Below are 22,224 nucleotides of genomic sequence, written 5' to 3'. Positions count from 1 at the left end.
TTCCTTAAATCTTCAAATATATTGTCATTCTATTTTTGAGGTCTCTATGTCAGAGGCACCAATTATACTTATGTTGGATGGGCTGAGTAGCTTGTATATCTAGTAGCTTCCCTGTAATGCTTTAATCATAAGGTTTATCTGTATTACCTGTAATGATCTCAGTCATTCTCTCTATGAAAATAATATAATTTCCTATTTATTCTGCCTCTTACTGTTTCTATACATTATGTAGTGTATTGCTTTGACATTCCTCTTGTTTTCCTACTCTTTCATTTTAACATCTTATCTTTAAACTCTGATTATCTAGAATTCACATTAAGTGATTCTCAGCATCAAGCAATTGTCAGGAATTTCTTTCTGTTCCTTGAATTATGTTTTCTTTGTATTTTACTATTTTCATTTCTAACTTTCTGTTATGGACTAAATTGTCTCCCCTCCCTTCCCCCAAATTTACATGGTGAAGTCCTAACTTCCAGGAGCACAGAACATGTATTAGGACACAGGGTCTCTCAAGAAGTCAATAAGTGAAAATGAGGTCAATAGGGTGGGCCTCTATCCAATATAAATGGTATCCTTACACAAAGAGGACACATGGATACAGACAGGTACAGAAGGAAGACCACGTGAAGACACAGGCCATCTACAGCCAAGGAGAGAAGTTTCAGAAAAACCAATGCTGTGGACACCTTGACCTTGATTTTCTAGCCTCCAGAACTGTGGGAATACACATTTCTGTTATTTAAGGCATCCAGACTGTAGTATGTTCCTAAGATAGTCTTAGCAAACGAATACATCCTCACTCCTTTTCTTAATTTAATTTCATACTATTCTGATTTTGCTGCAGTATTTTGGCACAGTGACCATGCAGCTGGTTTTCATTTTGCTTATGCTTAAGCATGTCAGTCCAAATACTCCATTTCCTATGATGCCATTTAGGTGAATTACGATCTTTCTTTCCATGGCATCTGATTTCAGTTGATGTTTCCCTTTGGGCTAGATATTTGGATTCTATTCTCTTTTTTGTGGCATGGAAACGAGCTGCAGCCTGCAGCGATCCTCGGCCCTGGGGTTGCTTCCCCAGTTCACCGCCATCAGTCCCTACCTTTACTCTTCCCAGTCTTCCTGGGAGCCATTTTCACTATCCTAGGTTAGGAAAGGAAGAAGATAAAGCAACCCACTCTTTTTTTTTTCCTCCAGATTTAGTAACGGAGGAGTTCACAGAATTTTTTTCCCTCTCATCACAGGCTTCTTAGGGTGGATGTGTGTGTGGTTAGTAGAGGAGGCAGATGAGGAGCCCATCTCCGCTGCCCCCTCTCCTCTCCACCTGGAAAGTGGGCAGGACTGTGAGTAAATTACACATCCAAGCGTTTATTTACTGGCCATTCCAATGAAACCTTTGCTTTTTGTGTTACCACAATGCCAATTCAAATTAATTCTACGAATAATTGGTACTGGGGTGGGGGGAATAGATAGCAGGAGTCCAAGCAGTGGCCATCACCCAGAAGAACTCACTGAAGAAGGTAGGAAGGAAAATTACATTTAAGTGAATGGTCATATCCCTCTACACTTGATTTTAAATTCTGCTTCTGTTTCATCTGCGAGGGGAGGGATTTCCACATGCTAGAAGGTAAATCTTACATTAATCATTCTGCAGAGGGGTGAGTGGCCGGTGAATAAACACCTTGTCCTCTGCCCTACAGAACTTTCAAGTGCCCTTAACACTGGACACAGGGGAGCCTGGAGCAGGAGACAGTTTAAAGGAGGAGGTGGAAGGAGATCGCAGCTCTCCAAAGCCAAGCTCTTGCTGTTAAGCCCGAGTCACTTGGGGGAACTCCTGGGTCCTCATATCAGATTGTCATCAACACCTCTTGTTTTAAGAGGGAAACAGACATTTCCTGACACTCTGGATGTCTTCAGGGGCTCTTAGCGCTCTTTTGAAGCTGCGGTGTTCCCTCGCCCACAGCCCCACTTCTAAGAAAACAAGGAGAGCAAAAATGCCTCCTGGGGAGTCAGTACATTTCCCAAATAAGCAGTAGTTTTAGAGTTGTCAAATTTCATAAACTCATGTTAAAAATAATGAATGGCACCTCTGGAATTTGGAAAAACAAGAAAACTTCCAGTCAGTAGAATCAATGAAGAACATTCCTCTCCCCTTTCTCTGAATCAATTAAGAACATTCCTCTCCCTTTTCTCTGAACCCCAATCAATGTAATAGGAAACCATGAATAACATCCTAAGCCATATTTTAATAGCATTTTTCCTTCAGATATCAACCGTCTGCCATCAGGAATGTACTACTTTTGGTGAATGTTTGCATAAGAGGGAAGTGAGTGATCCTGCAGGCAGGTCTACCTCTTCCTGCTTGCCATTCCGGATTGTTTCCCTGCTCTGCCTCCCTCCTCTCCTGCAATGGTCCAAATGGACACATTTACAAGAATAAAACAGCATCAATAAAACAGCATCAAAGAAAAGCCGACAAACCAGGAAAAAAGTAGCTAAGAAGGCAGACAACACATGAAGCTGAAGGAACGGAAGAGCTAATATTTATCGAGCTCCTCCTTTTTTGCCATGATCTTTGATATGTGCTTTAAATTAAAAAAGTGAAATAGGCAGTTTCCTAATTTTTTAAACGGATAATACATTACAATAGAGTAGGATATGCTTTTTTAAAAAATAATAGTATACTAAGATCATCTATAATTTAAGTAAACCAAATTCTGGTAAAATCCAGGAGTTTAAAATCATTTTGTAACCAACTTTGAAATGCATTGGTTTTTTTTAAAGTAATGTTTTTGAAAACTGAAAATCAGGACTCTTGAAAATGTCTAAGAAAAATCAGTCAATTTGCAAATGTCTTCGCCACGATTCTCCCTCCAGGTTTTTGCTTCCTCCCTTCTCACAAGCACCCCGCTCATGTCTCTGCCTATTGCCCCTAATTCCGGAAGCCAGCACTGGTATATTCAGGTGTGGCAGAGGGTGTCAAGCACACCTGGCATGGCCTCCCCAAGGCAACAGGCGGAAGTGGGGAAGGTGCCGTTTCCTAGCGCTGGGGTAGCCCTTTGGTGGGAAGTTAGGTTTCCTAATCAACTCAGGAGGGTGCAACAGGCAACGAGACAGGTCAATCCTTTCACTTCAGGCTGAATATGAGGCCGGAATTCCCAAGACCTTAACCTTGCACGTTTTGAAGAAAGTGGGGCTTTACATGCGTTCATATCCTCTACTGGGCCTCTTTCTGGCCACCAGACATGCGGTTAGCAAAATGACAAGCAGTCCTGTGATACTCAGGCCCATGGCCACAGGGATTTCTCTCCTGTTTCTGTCACTGAAGCATTCATCCGCTGTAATTGAAGTCAGAGTAACAAGTGTTACAGACTGGCCACAAATGCTGGGAAGTGGCACTGCCACATCTGCCTCAGCTTTGGAGAGAAGGAGACTGAGGGAGAGATGGAGCTGCCGGGGCTCAGACCACAGTGGGTGAAAATGAGAGGGAAATGGATCTTTCCTTCTCAGATCCTCTCAGATCCACAGTGGATCTGACATGTGTAGCACTGGTAATTAATTAGGGAGCTTATTAAATTGCAGATCTCCAAACACATGCCCAAGAAATTATAATTCAGTGGTCTGAGCTGGGGCCGGTGGGATTCTGATGCTGCTTCCAGGCAGATCCAGCTTTGAGAAAATATGCTAGTTTGGCCTAGAGGGTTGTGATCAGAGTTATGTCTTGACTCTCAACTTAGAGTAATTCCCGGAGCTATATTGTCCCACTGTAGTAATAGTTTGAGACAGAGTCCCACTGTGTCACCCAGGCCAGAATGCAGTGACACAATCTCGGCTCACTGCAACCTCTGCCTCCTGGTTTCAAGTGATTCTCATCCCTCAGCCTCCCGAGTAGCTGGGATTACAGGCATGTGCCACCATGCTGGGCTAATTTTTTGTATGTTTAGTAGAGATGGGGTTCTGCTATGTTGGCCAGGCTGGTCTCAAAGTCCTGGCCTCAAGTGATCTGCCTGCCTTGACCTCCCAAAGTGCTGGGATTACAGGAGTCAGCCAACACGCCTGGCCCTAACTCTGTGTTTCTTAAAGGGGCTGCTCAGATAGCTTGGGGCTGCTAAAACAGCATAATAAACAGCAAAAGGAAAGGAGAGCAAAAACCCTAAAACTCAATAAACAAAAAACAATGTTTGCAGGCTCCAGGCTTTTAGGGAGGACGGGATTTTAGGAGTCAGGAGTCTACTGTTTGGGATGACCATTATCTTTTACAAGTCTCAGCTTTGACACTTGCTGGATTCCTCTCTGGTTCTTCAAGCCCCTGTTTAAAAATCGCCCATCAGTCAAGACTTCTTTAGTCCACCCTCTCATCAGCAATGCTGTCAATCACAGCTTCCTCTGGGCTCCCATAACCCTCTGCACATGTATCTTTTAAACACCATATAGTATGGTAACCTGCTCCTCTTTTCCCCCTTCTCTTACTCTCTGCTAGAAAAACCTATTTACAGAATGACATGCCTCTTGGCATTTGAGCATCTTTAGTGAAATTTGAAGTGCAAACACTAGGAAGATGGCGTTGAGTTGACAGGGTGACAGTGGGAGAACAAGGGGAACATTTTGGAAGTGGAATTGTTAGGGCTTTGTGACTATTTGTATGAGAGGCTGCTGGAGGGAGAGGAGTTAAGGAGAACTCTGAAGTCTGTTGTTTGGAAAACTATCCAATTAATGATGGTTTTAAGAAAAAAAAAATGTAAAGACAAGAGAGCTTTTCTATGCATCCCTGTGAATGCTGCTAATAGGAGGCCAGGCACGTCCTGCTGAAAGGTTTTATTTCCCACCTCTGCCACTGAGAGGTTTCCCAGACCTGATCACTTCCTGCTTCACAGAGCTTCTGAAGGGGAAGAAGAGCAAGTATGTACCTTTTTTTAAGATCACACGATTACAGAAGTTTTTCAAACCTTCATAATGATTGTAAAAGAAAGAAATAGTTTTCCAACACTAGAAGTTTTGAGAGTGGATGACAAATGGGGGCAACCCCTACTGGCAAATTTTCATATGACCGTGGGACTCCGACAAAGCCTACAGAAACCAGGGAACCCAAAGCAAGCAACACCCAGTCCTTCCTCTGCCAAATGCCTCCCACTGAGTACATGCGGAGAAGTTTTCTGCTACACGCATCTGCCATTTCATGATGGAACCCAAAGCAAAATCAGATTCATATTGTAGACATTTAAAAGATGGCTAAACTTCTAGCTAAATCTATTTTTGATAACTGGGAATGTCTTATCTCATTTTTTAGTTATTATGGGAGGGATGTTTTAGAAATTGAAGTACATGACCCTCCTGGTCATACATAGAAATCCTCGTAACACTGTTTTCCTGGAAGGGAGAAGAGGGCTTTTTCTGGTATATGACTCTCCTGGTCATATGTAGAAATCCTTGTAACAATGTGTTCCTGGAAGGGAGAAGAGGGCTTTTCTGGAAAGTCACCCTGGTCTGCTCCTGGCCCTTGTCCAGGGATGTGTTTTCCTCCAGGGCAGTCATCAGGCAAGCTCTGCCTGTGATGGTCAGAACTCAAAGCAGAATTTAGAGGGAAACTAAAACCAACTCTGAGGAAACACTGTTGGGTGCGACAGCTTGTAATTGAGATGAGGGGTTCCAACAGCTTGTAATTGAGAAGAGGGGGTCCAACAGAGTTTCCTTCTATCTTGAATTGCTCCATTTTGCTCTTTTCCCTCTGCAGGTGGGAAAGAAACTATTCTGAAATCTCGATTTTAGATATTACTGATACTGAGGATCTTTAAAGTGTCCTCCAAACATATCTGAATTTACACCCACCAGGACATAAAGGGAAGTCGCAGGTGGTATTTTCTGTTTTGATTGAGCGCATGAGTGTTTAAATGAATGAGAATGTGTGAGAGTCTAAGAGAATGTAATCTGCTGTGGGACAGCCGTGACTGGGTGGGTGCAGGTGCCTGATTCTGAGGTGGCCAGAGGAGCCTGGCCCTGTGAGCTGTGTGGAATCATACTGTCCCAGGAAGCTCATGACATGCTGGCTCCTTGGACATCTGCAGACAGAAAACCATTTGGATCTACCTTGGGGACTCTAAAGTGTATGTCTGCGACCTGATCCATCTTTAACTTACCATTTCCAAAGCGGTCATCTTCAAAATCAAAGGCTTGGAGTTGGACATTGGTTGTTTTCAGCTGCAGGTGGGCTGACAGCTGGAGGCTCTGTTCACTCACACACTTGAAGGAATGCCCGACCGCTGTCTGGAACATCACCACTGCATGCTTCATTCCTTGGTAAATTGTCTCTGAAAAGGTGACATATAGATTTCTTAAGAGTCCTGACAGGCATCCACTGAGCTCCAGCTGTGGCCGGGCTGCCCATGTGCAGCTAAATAGACTTCCTTCCAAGTGGCTCTCTGGGGGTTCTGCCACCTTCTCCCCATGAAAAAACACCCTGGTGCTGTATGGAGGCTTTTTCAGCTGCTCTGTTTGGGGTATAAGGGAGACACCTCACATAAACTGGAATGCGCAAACACTGAAATGAGAACTTTTGAGAATGTGTTCTTTGGTTATTTTAAATCACTGGGGACAGAGTGGGTGGGAACTAGTCAGTACTTGGGGACTACAGAGAGGTGCCTCCAAAATTTTAGAGGTAAGAGAAGATTGCTTTCTGAGACTTAGAAAGTCACAGAACCCTTAATGAATCAGTGAAGGGACACGCAGTCAGCAAACGGAGCACTTGCCTATCGCCAGGCTGAACGTATTAGACGAGCAGGGTCAAGAACTCATTAAGGGTCGGGCACAGTGGCTTTTGCCTGTAATCCCAGCACTTTGGGAGGCCGAGGCGGGCGGATCACCTAAGGTCGGGAGTTCAAGACCAGCCTGACCAACATGGAGAAACCCCGTCTCTACTAAGACTACAAAATTAGACAGGCGTGGTGGCACATGCCTGTAATCCCAGCCACTTGGGAGGCTGAGGCAGGAGAATCGCTTGAACCCGGGAGGTGAAGGTTGTGGTGAGCCGAGATTGTGCCATCGCACTCCAGCCTGGGCAACAAGAGTGAAACTCCATCTCAAAAAAAAAAAAGAAAAAGAACTCATTAGGAGGAGTTGTTGCATCCATCCACAGAAACAGAGAGAAGGGAGAGGCCCATCTCTTCCCATCTGAGTGCCGTCTGGGTAGAGAAACCTGCCCAAGGACTGGCCCTGTCTTATGACAGGTATACCCTGCTCAAGGAATTGGAGACTTCAAGGCAGATGAAGTTAAACATTTTAATCATTGAGGTCAGGCATGGTGGTACGTGCCTGTGGTCCCAAGTACTTGGGAGGCTGAGGTGGGAGGATCATTTAAGCCCAGGAGTTCAAGATTGCAGTGACCTATGATCCTGCCACTGCACTCCAGCCTGGGACACAGAGCAAGACTGTCTCTAAAATAAATAAATAAATAAATAAGGCTGGGCATGGTGGTTCATGCCTGTAATCCCAGCATTTTGGGAGGGTGAGCTGGGCAGATCATTTGAGGTCTGGAGTTTGAAAACAGCCTGGCCAACATGGTGAAACACTGTCTCTACTAAAAATACAAAAATTAGCCAGGCGTGGAAGTGGGTGCATGTAATCCCAGCTACTCAGGGAGGCTGAGGCAGGAGAATCGCTTGAACCCGAAAGGTGGAGGTTGCAGTAAGGTGAGATCGTGCCACTGCACTCCAGCCTGGACAATGGAGCGAGACTCTGTCTCAAAAATAAATAAATAAATAATAATAAAAGAAAAATAATTAATCATACAATGAACTCCATTTTCTCTAATTCCATGCTTACTAAGCACCCTTCTGACTACACTATAGCTTCTTGAATGGTAGAAATTTCACTGGTCAGAGGACTCAACTGTCTGGTCCGCTTAGTAGTTACAGTAAGGAATAGTCCCAGGATGAATTAATAAGGTGGCATTCATGCCCTAGACAAATGCCCTAGAGAACATACTGAATTCTCTGTGTACACGACCGTATCATGTGTTATATCCTGGGATAGTCTGCTACTACCATCCCCACTAACATTACAACTGTCACTACTGTGATTACAACTGATTACTATTCTTAATACCCCTACTAACATGAAAATCATCATTACTGTGACTCCTTAAGCTCCTGCTCAGCCATTAGGATCAGGACTTAGAATTGATTTTCGCACTCCCTCAGCTCTAAATTAATTTTTGATCAGTCTTTCCCTTCCCCTGCCTTTTTTTTGTTTTTTTTTTTTTTTTGAGACGGAGTCTCACTCTGTTGCCCAGGCTGGAGTGCAGTGGTGTAATCTTGGCTCACTGCAACCTCTGCCTCCTAGGTTCAAGCAATTCTCCTGCCTCAAACTCCCAAGTAGCTGGGATTACAGGCGTTCGCCATCACGCCTGGCTAATTTTTTTTGTATTTCTAGTAGAGACGGGATTTCACCATGTTGGCCAGGCTGGTCTTGAACCCTGACCTCAGGTGATCTGCCCACCTCCGCCTCCCAAAGTGCTAGTATTACAGGTGTGAACCCCTGCACCCAGCCTCCCTTGCCTCTTAAGAGATTGCTACTCTATTGCTGGCTAAAATCTGGTCCATACCTAGTGATAACATTAGCTAACTGATGTTAGCACTCACAATATTTATTCTCTATCCTAAATGAGACAGGTCTAAGTGAATTAACATATATGAAAATGAGTTGTCAACTATGCTACCTTACTTACATTTAACAAACAATCATTGGTAAATCTCGCTGAACATATCAATACAATGTAGCTGATATTTTAGGTAGATATTACTCCACATTTTCATTTCTTGGCAAGTGTCTTTGGCATAAATTCCTTAACTGGTAAAATAATGTTTAAGCTAGTCAAAGGATAGAGCTTTGAAAAGGAGAAAACAGACATGAAAACTCTTAGTACGGTACCTGGCACAGGGGGATACAAACAAATAAAGGTTATTTAACTTTGCAGGGAAACATTTGAGGCCTCTGAGAGACATCTTGTGTGAGCGGGAGCTTTGTTCTCTGGAAGTGAACACTGTAGGAGTTCTCTGAATTTACCCCACTAGCGTCATTATCCATACAGCAACCAAAGTGAACTTTTATAAATGTAAATCTGAGGTATCATTTTCCTCTCTCCCCTAGACCCCCTGGTGGTACCCTTTCACACTTTAGAATAAAGTCCAAAGTCCTGACCCTTGCCTTGCCCACTGGCCCTACATGCTCTGGCCTGGCTGTCTGTCCCTTGACCTCATCTGCCGCTTGTTCTCTCTCCGGGCACACTGGCACCCTGCAGGTCCTTGAACACACTAGCCAGCTCACCCCTTAGGGCCTGTGCATCTGTTCTTCTGGCCATCTGGAAAGAGCTTCCCTAGGCCCAGATATCCCCAAAGAGGTGAATCTCTCTGCTCAAACTTCACCTCTTCAAAGGGCCTTTCTCCCCCGGGGGCTTCCCTAAGGTATAAGGGATAGACCCACCTAAAATAGCTTTCAATTCTTCTCCACTCCTCCTGCTTGTGTTTGTTCATAGAATTTATCACTACTGCGCCGGGTGCAGGGGCTCACGCCTGTAATCCCAGCACTTTGGGAGGCCGAGCTGCATGGATCACCTGAGGTCAGGTGCTCAAAACCAGCCTGGCCAACGCGGAGAAACCCTGTCTCTACTAAAAATACAAAAATTAGCCAGGTGTGGTGACAGGTGCCTGTAATCCCAGCTACTGAGGAGCCTGAAGCAGGAGAATCGCTTGAACCTGGGAGGCAGAGATTGCAGTGAGCCAAGACAAAGCCACTGCACTCCAGCCTGGGCAACAGAGTGAGACTGTCTCAAAAAAAAAAAAAAAAAGAAAAGAAAAGAAATTATCACTACTTAACAGAGGACAGGAATCCCCCTTATCCTTGGGGGATACATTCCAAGAACCCCAGTGTACTAGTGTATGTCTAAAGCTGTGGATAGTACTGAACTCTAGATATACTATGTTTTTTCCTGCATATACATATATACCTGTGATGAAGTTTAATGTATAAATTGGTCACAGTAAGATATTAAAAACAATGACTAATGATAACATAGAAAAATTGTCACACTATAACAAAAGTGATGTGCGTGTGATCTCTCTCTCTCAGAAACTCTAACTGTACTGTACTCACCTGTTTTTGCACAAACCATGAAAGGTAAAACCGTGAATAAGGTGGGGGGGTTACTGTATTATCATTTAATGTGTTGTTGCCCTCTTCCTCTTCTAGAATGTAAACTCCATGAGGGTAAGATCTATTAGTCTGAAATATTATGGATCCACAATGCCTAATACAGGGCTCAGCACCTAGCAGGCACTAACTACATTTTAGTAGAGTGAATGTATGATTCCCAGAGTATAGAATCAGCTGCACTATCAACAGCAGATCTGTCAAAAAGCCACTAAACTCTTTATCGTTGCCGATCATGATCTCTGACGTCATACTATTCCAGCCTCATTTACGAGCAGATGGGCAAATTACAGCACACAGAGGCATAGTAAAGTCCCCCAAAATCACATTGCCAGCTGCTTTCCTAGTCTGTTCCTTAAAAGCAGCATTGGCCGGGTGCAGTGGCTCACACCTGTAATCCCAGCACTGTGTGGGACCGAGGTGGGCGAATCGCCTGAGGTCAGGAGTTCGAGACCAGTCTCGGCAATGTGGTGAAATCCCATCTCTACTAAAAATACAAAAATTACCTGGGTGTGGTGGCACACATCTGTAATTCCAGCTACTTAGGAGGCTGAGACAGGATAATGGCTTGAACCCAGGAGGCAGAGGTTGTAGTGAGCCAAGATTGTGCCACTACACTCCAGCCTGAGAAACAGAGCAAGACTCTATCTCAAAAAAAAAAAAAAAAGCAGCATCAAACATGAGCAGATTCAATAGGATGAAAGGTGAGCTAACCAGAAACAGCGTCATGGCCGGTAGAACGGGCATTCTGTAATTACTAACCTGGATCCGAGACAGTCAAACAGGCTCCCACTTCACTGATATAATATGATTCTTCATCCTGTAAAACAGCAGGGTGTTAACCTTTGGTTCATCTCTATTCATATGTTTACAATCTTGGTTTATAAACTTTGTTTAGGATTCCAGCTATTAAATCTAGATATAAGGGCTGGGGAGTTACTTGGTACTGGGTCATAATTGTGTACAAAAATTCCAAAAAAGTAAACATACCACAAATAAATAAATAATAACTAACAGTTTTCCCCTGGCCCCAAATTTCCCTACTGCATACTAGTTGCTAGGGCCCGATATTCAAATTCCACCAGTATAATTTGAGTCCCTTTGGTTGGGCCAAATTTCTCCCTGTTACAATGCAAGTCCATCAGGAAGGTGGAGGAGCAGGAGCATACAGTAAGCTTTTACTAGCAATTAATATCTAAGGGTAGGAAGTCTTATCCTGAGACCACTCATCCTTTCCTTTTATTTTTAAGACCATCCATCTGGTTTAGAAGGCTCATCCTTAAGGATACCATGGGAGGACCTCCCGGGGTCCATAAACCCTCTGGGAAAAACAATGTATACAAAATGGTGTCTACATGTTCCTACATAGGGTGTCAATGACTTTACACAGCTTAATGGGTCTATGTCCTCAAAATGGCTAAATGGGGCCACTGGAAGGGATTATGGGAAGAAATGCCTTACCCTGAGATCCCTGGGTATCCTCTAGAAGAGAACCCCAAGTGGTTGTATTTAAACACAAAGCAGTACCCCCACATTTCATCTAGGAATTATCTTTCCAGAAAAACTAAAACAAACTACAAAACAGCCCTATAAAAACAAAGGACATGAAACCTTCTAGGGAACTGAATTGGGGTGTAGAAGGGTAAGTTGAAAAGGGAGTTTCCATTTTTTAATTGAGGTGATCCACAGTGTTCTCAGTTTTAAACATTCCTTAGAAAACCATCTATAAGTAAGAGGTGCAAAAATGGCAGAGCAACCCAAATCAGAACATGAAATTGAATTACTTTTAGAGGTTTCAAATATAGTCATCACAGAAACTTAACAATACTAATCTTGACCACATTATAGTTCATTTGTGTATTGTTAGTGGATAAAATGTTGATTCATTACACAATAAAAGGGTTCCATAAGTACAAACTGTTTTAGTAAGATCATTGATACTGATACACTGAGCTCTAGATCCTACAATTCATTGACTAGCACCTGCCACACAACAGCTTCCTACCCTGTGTTAGGCACTGTCGTGGGCACTTCCATGCACTTGCCTTATTTAATCCTCACCATAATCATGAGGAAAAATGAGGCTGGGTGACTTGTTCCATGTCACAGCCCTAAGAGGTGGCAGGGGAAGATATGATCTCCAGCTCTGCTTGCCTCCAAGTCTAGTCTTTTTTTTTTTTTTTTTTTTTTTGAGACGGAGTCTTGCTCTGTTGCCCAGGCTGGAGTGCAGTGGCTGGATCTCAGCTCACTGCAAGCTCCGCCTCCCAGGTTTACGCCATTCTCCTGCCTCAGCCTCCCAAGTAGCTGGGACTACAAGCGCCCGCCACCTCGCCCGGCTAGTTTTTTGTATTTTTTTCTTAGTAGAGACGGGGCTTCACCGTGTTAGCCAGGATGGTCTCGATCTCCTGACCTCGTGATCCGCCCATCTCGGCCTCCCAAAGTGCTGGGATTACAGGCTTGAGCCACCGCGCCCGGCCTCCAAGTCTAGTCTTTAACGTCTCTTTCATACCCACTCCATGCCAGGGATTGTTCTAGGTCCTGGGAGAGGACCTGGTTGCCTCCGTCAAGGTACTCAGTCTCTTGGGTCTTGAAGGCAAGTTGAACAATGCCCTTAGACCATCCATTTGCTTTAGGGAGAAATGTCTCTTTTAAAAAGACACCAACTTTGTTTTGCTTTTATATACCATTTATTCAGGGCATTTTTAAAATTTGGAGCCTCTTTTAATCTAAGAGAGACTTACATTTCAGGGTCCACAGTCAGGGTTACAAGACCCCCGCCCCATCCCTAAGGGCACAGAGGGCCCACTGAAGGGTTTTAAGCAGGGCAGTGACATGAGCATAGCTTTGATTTTGTAAATGGCTCGGGCTGCACTGTGAGACTGATTTGAGGAGCAGCAGAGTAGTGATGAGGTCAGCTCAGACTCCTCAGAGGCCTCTTGGAATCTTCCCTTTGGTGTCTCCCTGACCTGCCCACCTAAGGAAAGAATGCGTGGCATTTCTGTGAGAGTTTCACCATTCGCCACATGCATGTTTTCACTGACATTGCCTCACTTGATCCTTACAACGACCTCCTGAGACAGAATCGATATTATCAGACCATTTTACAGCTGAGAACAAAGAGGCTCAGAAGAGTTAAGCATCTACCGCAGATGCACATAGTTTGTAGGTGAGACAAAGTAAGATCCTGCCCTACATTTTCCTCCATGGGATGTGTGGGTATAGGACAAAAATTCATTATGTGAGAATTTACTTTCACATTCCCTGAAAGGCAGCTGAAACCTATAACCATTGATGGGAAGCAGGACTGGCTACATAATGAATTTTTGGGGCTCAGTAAGAAATGAAAGTGTGGGGCCACATGTTCAAAACTCAAGAATTTCATGGGGCAACAGTAAAGCATGAAAACAAGCCTGAGCCCTTCCAGAGGCACAAGCGGAACACCTGGGAACCCGTTCCTGATGGGCAGGGCCACTGCTGTTCCACAAGAATCCACTCTTTCTAGGACTAATCAAAAAATGAGGCCTTCCACAAGCAGAGTGCTCACATTCACTGCGAGTTCATCTTAAGGGCACAACAGGCCGGGCGCGGTGGCTCAAGCCTGTAATCCCAGCACTTTGGGAGGCCGAGACGGGCGGATCACGAGGTCAGGAGATCGAGACCACCCTGGCTAACACGGTGAAACCCCGTCTCTACTAAAAATACAAAAAACTAGCCGGGCGAGGTGGTGGCGCCTGTAGTCCCAGCTACTCGGGAGGCTGAGGCAGGAGAATGGCGTGAACCCGGGAGGCGGAGCTTGCAGTGAACTGAGATCTGGCCACTGCACTCCAGCCTGGGTGACAGAGCGAGACTCTGTCTCAAAAAAAAAAAAAAAAAGGGCACAACAGGACAGAGTCTGGAACCTGTACTCAGATTTCTTTCCATTTTGACTGAATCAAGATTAGTCAAACGTTGACTAGGACTAAGCTGATGTCTAGCTTTTTTTTTTTCTTTTTTTTTCTTTTTGAGTTGGGGTCTCCCTCTGTTGCCCAGGCTGGTGTGCAGTGGCAAGATCTTGGCTCACTGCAGCCTCAACCTGCCGGGCTCAAGTGAGCCTCCTGCCTGAGCATCCCAAGTAGCTGGAACTACAAGCACATGCCACCACAGCCAGCTTTTTTTTTTTTTTTTTTTTTTTTAATTTTATAGAGATGGGATCTCACTATGATGCCCAGGCTAGTCTTGAACTCCTGGCCTCAAGAGATCCTCCCTACTTGGCCTCTCAAAGTGTTGGGATTACAAGGAATGAGGCTTGAGGTGTGAGCTCCTATGCCTAGACATGATGTCTATCTTTAGGGTAAAGGAAAAGTATCTGTTAGGTGGATTCATGTCAACAAAAGGGCAGGGGGATATTTAGTTTTCTTAAGATTCCAAGTTTGACTTGACATGATCATACTTCAATCGTTCTGCACATCTCTTCTGACTCACCCTTTCCATATGGTATTCAAGCCCTGGGTCTCAGGGTTAATGGCGTGGGGATATACCATCTTGTCTCACCACCATTCAAGACAGACATGGCTTCTGTTCATACATCCCTATTAAGTATTTCTTTTCAAGAAAAAAAAAGATTCCAAGTGTTACATAATTTATGCTATGGAATGAGGACTTTGCCTTGGGGATAGTGAAATGTGTGACCAGTGCATTGATGAAGTTTGAGGAACAATGACTAGAGATTCAGGGAACTAAGAAGAGGAAGTCTCTCGTTTTACCTGAAACGGAAGTGGGGAAGGGGAATGTCACAGGGTGATGATATTTGAGTTATTTTAAGGATGGATGCTAAAGGAGCTGAGGGGTGGGAAGGGCCTTCCAGGCAGAGGGAAAGTACCAGGGGAAACAGGGTGTGGAAAGTACAGATTACCTGGGGAGTTCTAAGTGGTGCACTGTGAGGGTGTTAACATTTGAACACTGGTCATGGTCCTCAGAAGCCCAGCTCGTAGGCCAAGAGGGTTCCAAATGCCCCTCAAAGGCTCTGGAGACCAGTTTGAGCAACATAATTAAAACCCATCTCTACAAAAAATAAAAATAAAATAAAAAATTAGCTGGTGGCATGTACCTGTAGTCCCAGCTACTCAGGAGACTGAGGCATGGGAGGATCACTTGAGTCCAGGAGGCCGAGGCTGCAGTGAGCTATGATCGTGCTACCACACTTCAGCCTGGGTGACAGAGGGAGGCCCTTTATTAAAAAAAAAAAAAAAAGCTCTGGAAACACCAGAACACCAGGTGGGTCTGCAGCATTGATTCTAAGACCTCAGTTGGCCAGTGCACTGCCTGACCCTGGCACCTCTCCTCTCTTGATGGTTGATTTCACTATGTTGAGAGCCAGGGCTGGAGACCTAGAGCTGCCCGGCCAAAGGGGTGGAGGAGAAAGGGATAGTCCTGCGCACAGAACGGAGTTACTGAAGGATGTTTTATAAAGCAACTATCCCACCAGGAAGGATGTTGTAGGGAGGTGGGGGGAGAGAAGTACGTGATCTTGAACTTGAAGGGTCTGAACAAGTTTCAGCCTGTCACCCTAACCAAATGAGACACTGACGGGGAAAGTTTTTCAGTTTTTCAAAAAATGAAACTGAGGGAAAAAAAGAAAGGAAATCCACCTCTCCTGACCCCACTAGGGGCCAAATACCCCGCTGAGCACTTTTGCATTCTTTAGCTCAGCACACTCTCACGGCAGCCCCGCAAAATAAGCACTGGTTGGCTCCATCTTATAGAAGAGGAACTGAGGCTCAGAGATCATGAGCAGCCTGTTCATGGTCACGAAGTGAATGATACGGATAATTTGCCTTGAGTGAACAACGAGGTTATGTGACTGATTTTTCTTTATGTTGTAGTCATTGGTAGTATTTCAATTTAAAAAACTACAAATTGGGCTGGGCACAGTGGCTCACACCTGTAATCCCAGCACTTTGGGAGGCTGAGGTGGGTGGATCACCTGAGGTCAGGACTTCAAGATCAGCCTGGCCAACATGGCAAAACCCCGTCTCTACTAAAAAATACAAAAATTAGCCAGGTGTGGTGGTGCACACCTGTAATCCCAGCTACTTGAGAGGCTGAGGCAGGAGAATCACTTGAATCCAGGAGGTGGAGTTTGCAGTGAGCCAAAATCATGCCATTGCACTCCAGCCTGGGTGACAAGAGCAAAACCTCATCTCAAAAGCAAACAAACAAACAAAATCCTACAAATTGAAAGCTGGAACTATAGCCTATATTTCTGTTGTTTTTCTTTCATAGCCAAGCTCATTGTTCGGGACAAAGTAAGTGCTCAGTAAATTCTTACTAATAAACGAGTTGATAAATCAGGCCTAATCAACATCCATTTATCATTCTACAACCTAGCTCCCATAACATCTATTATATTATAATGAATAAACTCACATTTTCTAAGGTTCTCTTTTTCTCTAGAGCCATGGTTTTCAACCACACATGATTTTTGCCTCCCAGGAGACATTTGACAATGTCTGGAGACATTTTGAGTTGTCAGACTGGGGTGGGCAGTTGCTCCTGGCGTCTTGTAGACAGAGGCCAGAAATGCTGCTAACCATTTTTCAAGGCACAAGGTAGTCCCACACAAAGACTTACCTGGCCTCAAATGTTAATACTGTTGCTGTTGAGAAGTGCTCGTTTAGAAAGCAGCAACATTTCAAAAGTGATCGACTGCATGGTTGAGTCCATTTCTCTTTTGGAAAAATCTAGAAGGCTTTCTTACCTAAATACACTTCATACAATACACCCATTAGGGCAGAAGTCACAGCATCGGAATCCACAGGCCAAATCTGGCCTTACGTTGCAGGTTTTTTGGCCAACATGGTGTTTTTTTGTTTTTTTGTTTTTTTTTGAGACGGAGTTTCACTCTTGTTGCCCAGGCTAGAGTGCAGTGGCACAATCTCGGCTCACTGCAACCTCCGCCTCCTGGGTTCAAGCGATTCTCCTGCCTCAGCCTCCCAAGTAGCTGGGATTTCAGGCGCCTGCCACCACGCCCAGCTAATTTTTGTATTTTTAGTAGAGACAGGGTCTTGCCATGTTGGCCAGGCTGGTCTTGAACTCCTGGCCCTGGGTGATCCACCTGCCTTGGCCTCCAAAGTGCTGGGGGATTACAGGCGTGAGCCACCACACCCGGCCCTCAAAATTTTAAAAATGTGTTGCCAACATTAAAAAAATCATGTGCTTTTCTAGAAAGATCTAGATTTCTGCCTTATCTTGAACAATGAGAAGATCTGGCATTACCACCCTCTCCTTACCACCTGATTGACGGGACATGTAAAATATTGAGCAACTGCGCCTGTAATTCCAGCACTTTTGGAGGCCAAGGCAGGTGGATCACGAGGTCAGGAGATCGAGACCATCCTGGCTAACATAGTGAAACCCCGTCTCTACTAAAAACATAAAAAATTAGCTGGGCGTGGTGGCACACGCCTGTAGTCCCAGCTACTCGGGAGGCTGAGGCAGGAGAATTGCTTGAACCCAAGAGGCGGAGGTTGCAGTTAGTCAAGATTGTGTCACCGCACTCCAGCCTGGGCAACAAAGCAAGACTCCATCTAAAAAAAAAGAAAAAAAAATTGAACAACTGGTACAGAAGGTAAGCCACTCAGAATGGACATTGGAGCATCCCAAATAAATGCCATAAAGGATAGTGATAATCCTCGGGGCTAGACACCAGCCCTGCCATTTGCACCATCTGCAGAACTAACTCCTAGGGAGATGAACACTCTCCTGCCCCTCCCTTTTGTCTCCTAATTTCTGAGTCCTTGTCAGTTGCCTCATTACTTTGTGCTTACTTTAACATTTTTTCTTATTAGATTGAATGGAAATTGAAATCTTTCTTGTCTTTAATTTTTGATGAAGACCTATTTTGATCTTTATCAAAACTGGTAAAATAAAAATTTAGGACTGCTTGTTTCAATGAAAACTTTTTTTTTTTTTTAACTAGCTTGCTTCGCTCATTAAGTTATATGCCTAGCCCCTGTAATTCTCGAATTCAGGGTCCCTGTTTTGGCTTAAACAAGTTCCTATTGATTGATGTTTTTTAGAAAGAGTCTCACTCTATCACCCAGGCTGGAGTGCAATGGCACAATCACAGCTCATTGCAGCCTTGACCTCCTAGGTTCAAGCAATCATCCCACCTCAACCTGCATGTGGTAGCTGGGACCACAGGTACACGTCACCATGGCTAGCTAATTTTTAAATTTTTTGTAGAGATAGTGTCTTGCTATGTTGCCCAGGCTGATCTCAAACCCCTGGGCTCATGTAATCATTCCACCTTGGCTTCTGACAGTCCTGGGATTACAGGTGTGCCAGCCAAATTCTTTTTTAAAATGCAGAAATTCAATGGTGCCAAGAACATATATTGAGGAAAGGACAGTCTCTTTAATAAATGGTGCTGGGAAAACCGGGTATCTATATGCAGAACAATGAAACTAGACTTCTATCTCTTGCTGTGTACAGCAATCACATCAAAATGGATTAATGACTTAAATCTGAGATATCAAACTTCGAAACTACTAAAAGAAAACACTGGGGAAACTCTTCAGGACATTGGTCTGGGCAAAGACTCCTTGAGTAATACCCCAAACCACAGGCAACCAAAGCACAAATGGACAAATGGGATTACACCAAGTTAAAACGCATCTGCACAGCAAAGGAAACAATCAACAAAGTGAAGAGACAACCCACAGAATGAGAGAAAATGTTTGCAAACTATCCATCCGACAAGGGATTAATAAGCAGAACATATAAGAAGCTCAAACAACTTAACAGTAAAACATCTAATAATTTGATTTAAAAAATCTAATAATTTGATTTTAAAAATTCAATGCAAAAGATCTGAGTAGACATTTCTCAAAAGAAGACATAAAATGGCGAACAGGTCTATGAAAAGGTGCTCAATATCACTGATCATAAGATAAATGCAAATCAAAACTACAATAAGATATCATCTCACCCCAGTTAAAATGGCTCTTATTCAAAAGACAGGCAATAACAAATGCTGGTGAGGATGTGGGGAAAGGGGAACCCTTGTACACTGCTGGCGAGAATGTAAATTAGTAGAACCAAGATGGAGAACAGTTTGGATCCTCAAAAACCTTAAAAGAGAGCCACCATATGATCTTGCAATCCCACTGTAAAATATATACCCCAAAGAAAGAAAATCAGTATATGGAAGAGATGTGCTCTCCCACATCCATTCTAGCACTGTTCACAACAGCTAAGGTTTGCAAGCAACCAAAGTGGCCATCAACAGATGAATGGATAAGAAAACACAGTACATATACACAATTCAGTTGTGAAAAAGAATGAGATCCAGTCATCTGCAACAACGTGGATGGAACTGGAGGTCATTATATTAAGTGAAATAAGCCAGGCACAGAAAGACAAACTTTCTACCTTCTCACTTCTTTGTGGAAGCTAAAAATTGAAACAATTGAACTCATGGAGATTGAGAGTAGAATGATGGTTACCAGAGGCTGGGAAGGGTAATGAATGGGGTGAGGGAAAAGGGAATGGTTAATGGGTAAAAAAATATAGACAGAATGGGCCAGGCGCGGTGGCTCACACCTGTAATCCCAGCACTTTGGGAGGCTAAGGTGGGTGGATCACAAGGTCAAGAGATCGAGACCGTCCTGGCCACCATGGTGAGACCCTGTCTCTACTAAAAATACAAAAATTAGCCAGACATGGTGGTGCGCGGCTGTAGTCCCAACTACTTGGGAGGCTGAGGCAGGGGAATCGCTTGAACCTGAGAGGCAGAGGTTGCAGTGAGCCAAGATCGCACCACTGCACTCCAGCCTGGGCGACAGAGCGAGACTCCATCTCAAAAAAATAAAAAATAATATGTATATGTGTATATATAGATATATAGAGAGAGAGAGAAAGAGAGAGAGAGAGACAGGGAGAGACAGAATGAATAAGATCTGATACTTGATAGCACAACAGAGTAACTGAAGTCAAAAATAATTTGTTGTACATTTTAAAATAACTGAAAGTATATTTAGATTTTTTGTAATACAAAGGATAAATGCTTCAGGTGATGAACAATCCATTTACCCTGATGTGATTATTACACACTGTATGCCTATATCAAAATATCTCATGTAGCCCATAAATATATACACCTACTATGTACCCACAAACATTTAAAAATAAATTAAAAGTCAAAATAAATTTAATAAAAAATAAACGCATAAGTTTCTGGGATAACTAAGGCCAGCGGGAATTTTTACGTTCTGTGAGCCTCTCAGCTCTCCTCCTGGCGGAGGCCAGCTACTTTGGGAATTTGTGCTGGGGAATGGAACGAATAAGGGGCATGTGGCTGTTGAAATTCAAGCAAAGCAGCTATTGCAACACTCGGGGCCATGGGCTGAGAGTGTCCCACTTTGCCCCTTCCTGAAGGCGGGTGAATGGAGGGAGGGGAGGACGACCTGCTGGTGCTTCTGGCTCTTTCTGGACACCCATTTCCTGCCCCTACCCTTGGAAGAAGAGATAATTTGGGAGCTCAAAGGATTTTCAGAAAGGCAGGGACTCAACACTTAGGTGGAATTTGGTCAGAGACCAGCCTGAAGGAATAGGAAAGGCAGGGTTGGAGCATCAGGAGAAGAAGAAAGCAACAAAAAGAGAGGTTGAAAGTGTCAAAGAAATCACTGTCTGCAGGTCTGCCTGAGGTCTGATAGCAGCTGCCCTTGTGTGCCACAAATGCTGGAGTTTGCCAATGTCTTCCATTAGTCAATTAGTCACATGGGCAGTGGGGAGTGGTCTGGGTGGAACTGAGCCCTGAACCAAAGCGTAAAATGTTTATGTCTTTATCTTCTGCTATTTTGCCAAAGTAACTTTTTTTTTTTGGAGAGCAGTGGTGCAATCATTGAATCATTACTCACTGCAGCCTCAACCTCCTGGGCTCAAGCAATCCTCCCACCTCAGCCTCCTGAGTAGCTAGGGCTACAAGCATGTGCTACCAAGACCAGCTAATTTTATTTTGTTTTCTTTGGCAGAGACAGGGTCTTGCTATATATTTCCCAGGCTGGTCTCAAATTCCTGGCCTCGAGTGATTCTTGAGCCACTGTATCCAGCCCAGGGACTTTTAAAGAAATTCTTGTCATCTCTATAGTTTAACTTCAATTTTCCAGGGATAGAGCAGTTATTCTACCCTGAATGTCTTCCCCATTTGCTGTGAGGGGTTAGGTATGAAGGACTGTGTCTTTCCCACTTAGTCGCAAAAGGAAACCACTGACTTCTCAAGAGCAACTCTACCTTAATACGCTCCAGGAGAATAAAGCCTTTGAGACCAAGTTAATAACGACAACAATCATAACCACCCTTCATTGAACACTGTTATCTACTGTGCTAGCCGGTTTACATACCCCATTTCTAATATTCCCAAGGGTCCTACTAGGTACATGTGATTATTTCCATTTTACAGGTTGGGAAACAAGCCCCAGCTCCCCTGAGATCATGCAGCTAATTCCAGCTGCAAGGGGCCTCTCAGCGCCTCCTCCCAGCTCTTACTGGGGCAATGTGAAGGACACTCTGGGGCAAGAGGGGGCAAGTCTCTCCCTGGGGAGTGGGATGACCAGCCACTTCTGGTCTGCGAGACATTTGCCCGTTTCAGTCACTGCAATTGCAGCTGCCGGCTCTTGAGCATCTGCCACTTCCCATGCATGGGGCATGCTTTTTTTTTTTTTTTAATTGAGGCAGAGTTTTGCTCCTGTTGCCAAGGCTGGAGTGCAATGGCGCAATCTCGGCTCACTGCAACCTCCAACTCCCAAGTTCAAGTGATTCTCCTGCCTCAGCCTCCTAAGCAGCTGGGATTACAGGCACACACCACCAAGGCCGGCTAATTTTTGTATTTTAGTAGAGATGGGGGTTTCACCGCGTTGGCCAGGCTGGTCTCGAACTCCCGACCTCAGGTGATCTGCCTGCCTTGGCCTCCCAAAGTTCTGGGATTACAGGTGTGAGCCACTGCGCCTGGCTGGGGCATGCTCTTTACAGAGGCAATCTCTAGGT

At 44.3% G+C, this 22,224-nt stretch overlaps 1 protein-coding gene across 3 annotated transcripts in view; it reads right to left on the bottom strand.

Moving 5' to 3' along the window:
• The window catches only part of LAMP3 (lysosomal associated membrane protein 3), a 54,605-nt gene that overhangs the window by 20,882 nt on the left and 11,499 nt on the right, over nt 1–22,224 (bottom strand). For 2 of the 3 annotated variants that reach the window (XM_010366225.2, XM_010366224.2), the window contains exons 4-5: nt 10,963–11,020; nt 6,135–6,305 (exon numbers count right to left, since the gene is read on the bottom strand). In XM_010366225.2, coding sequence (XP_010364527.1) covers nt 6,135–6,305; nt 10,963–11,020 — 229 coding nt within the window. Of the gene's footprint in view, nt 1–5,377; nt 5,726–6,134; nt 6,306–10,962; nt 11,021–22,224 lie in introns of those variants that run through there. The other variant, XM_030931599.1, reaches the window with a different exon arrangement.

The sequence above is a fragment of the Rhinopithecus roxellana genome, chromosome 1 (genome assembly GCF_007565055.1).
Source record: "Rhinopithecus roxellana isolate Shanxi Qingling chromosome 1, ASM756505v1, whole genome shotgun sequence".
In the NCBI taxonomy this organism is placed as follows: domain Eukaryota; kingdom Metazoa; phylum Chordata; class Mammalia; order Primates; family Cercopithecidae; genus Rhinopithecus; species Rhinopithecus roxellana.
The sequence above is the reverse complement of the archived record's forward strand: the minus strand, read 5'-3'. Positions and strand labels throughout refer to the sequence as shown.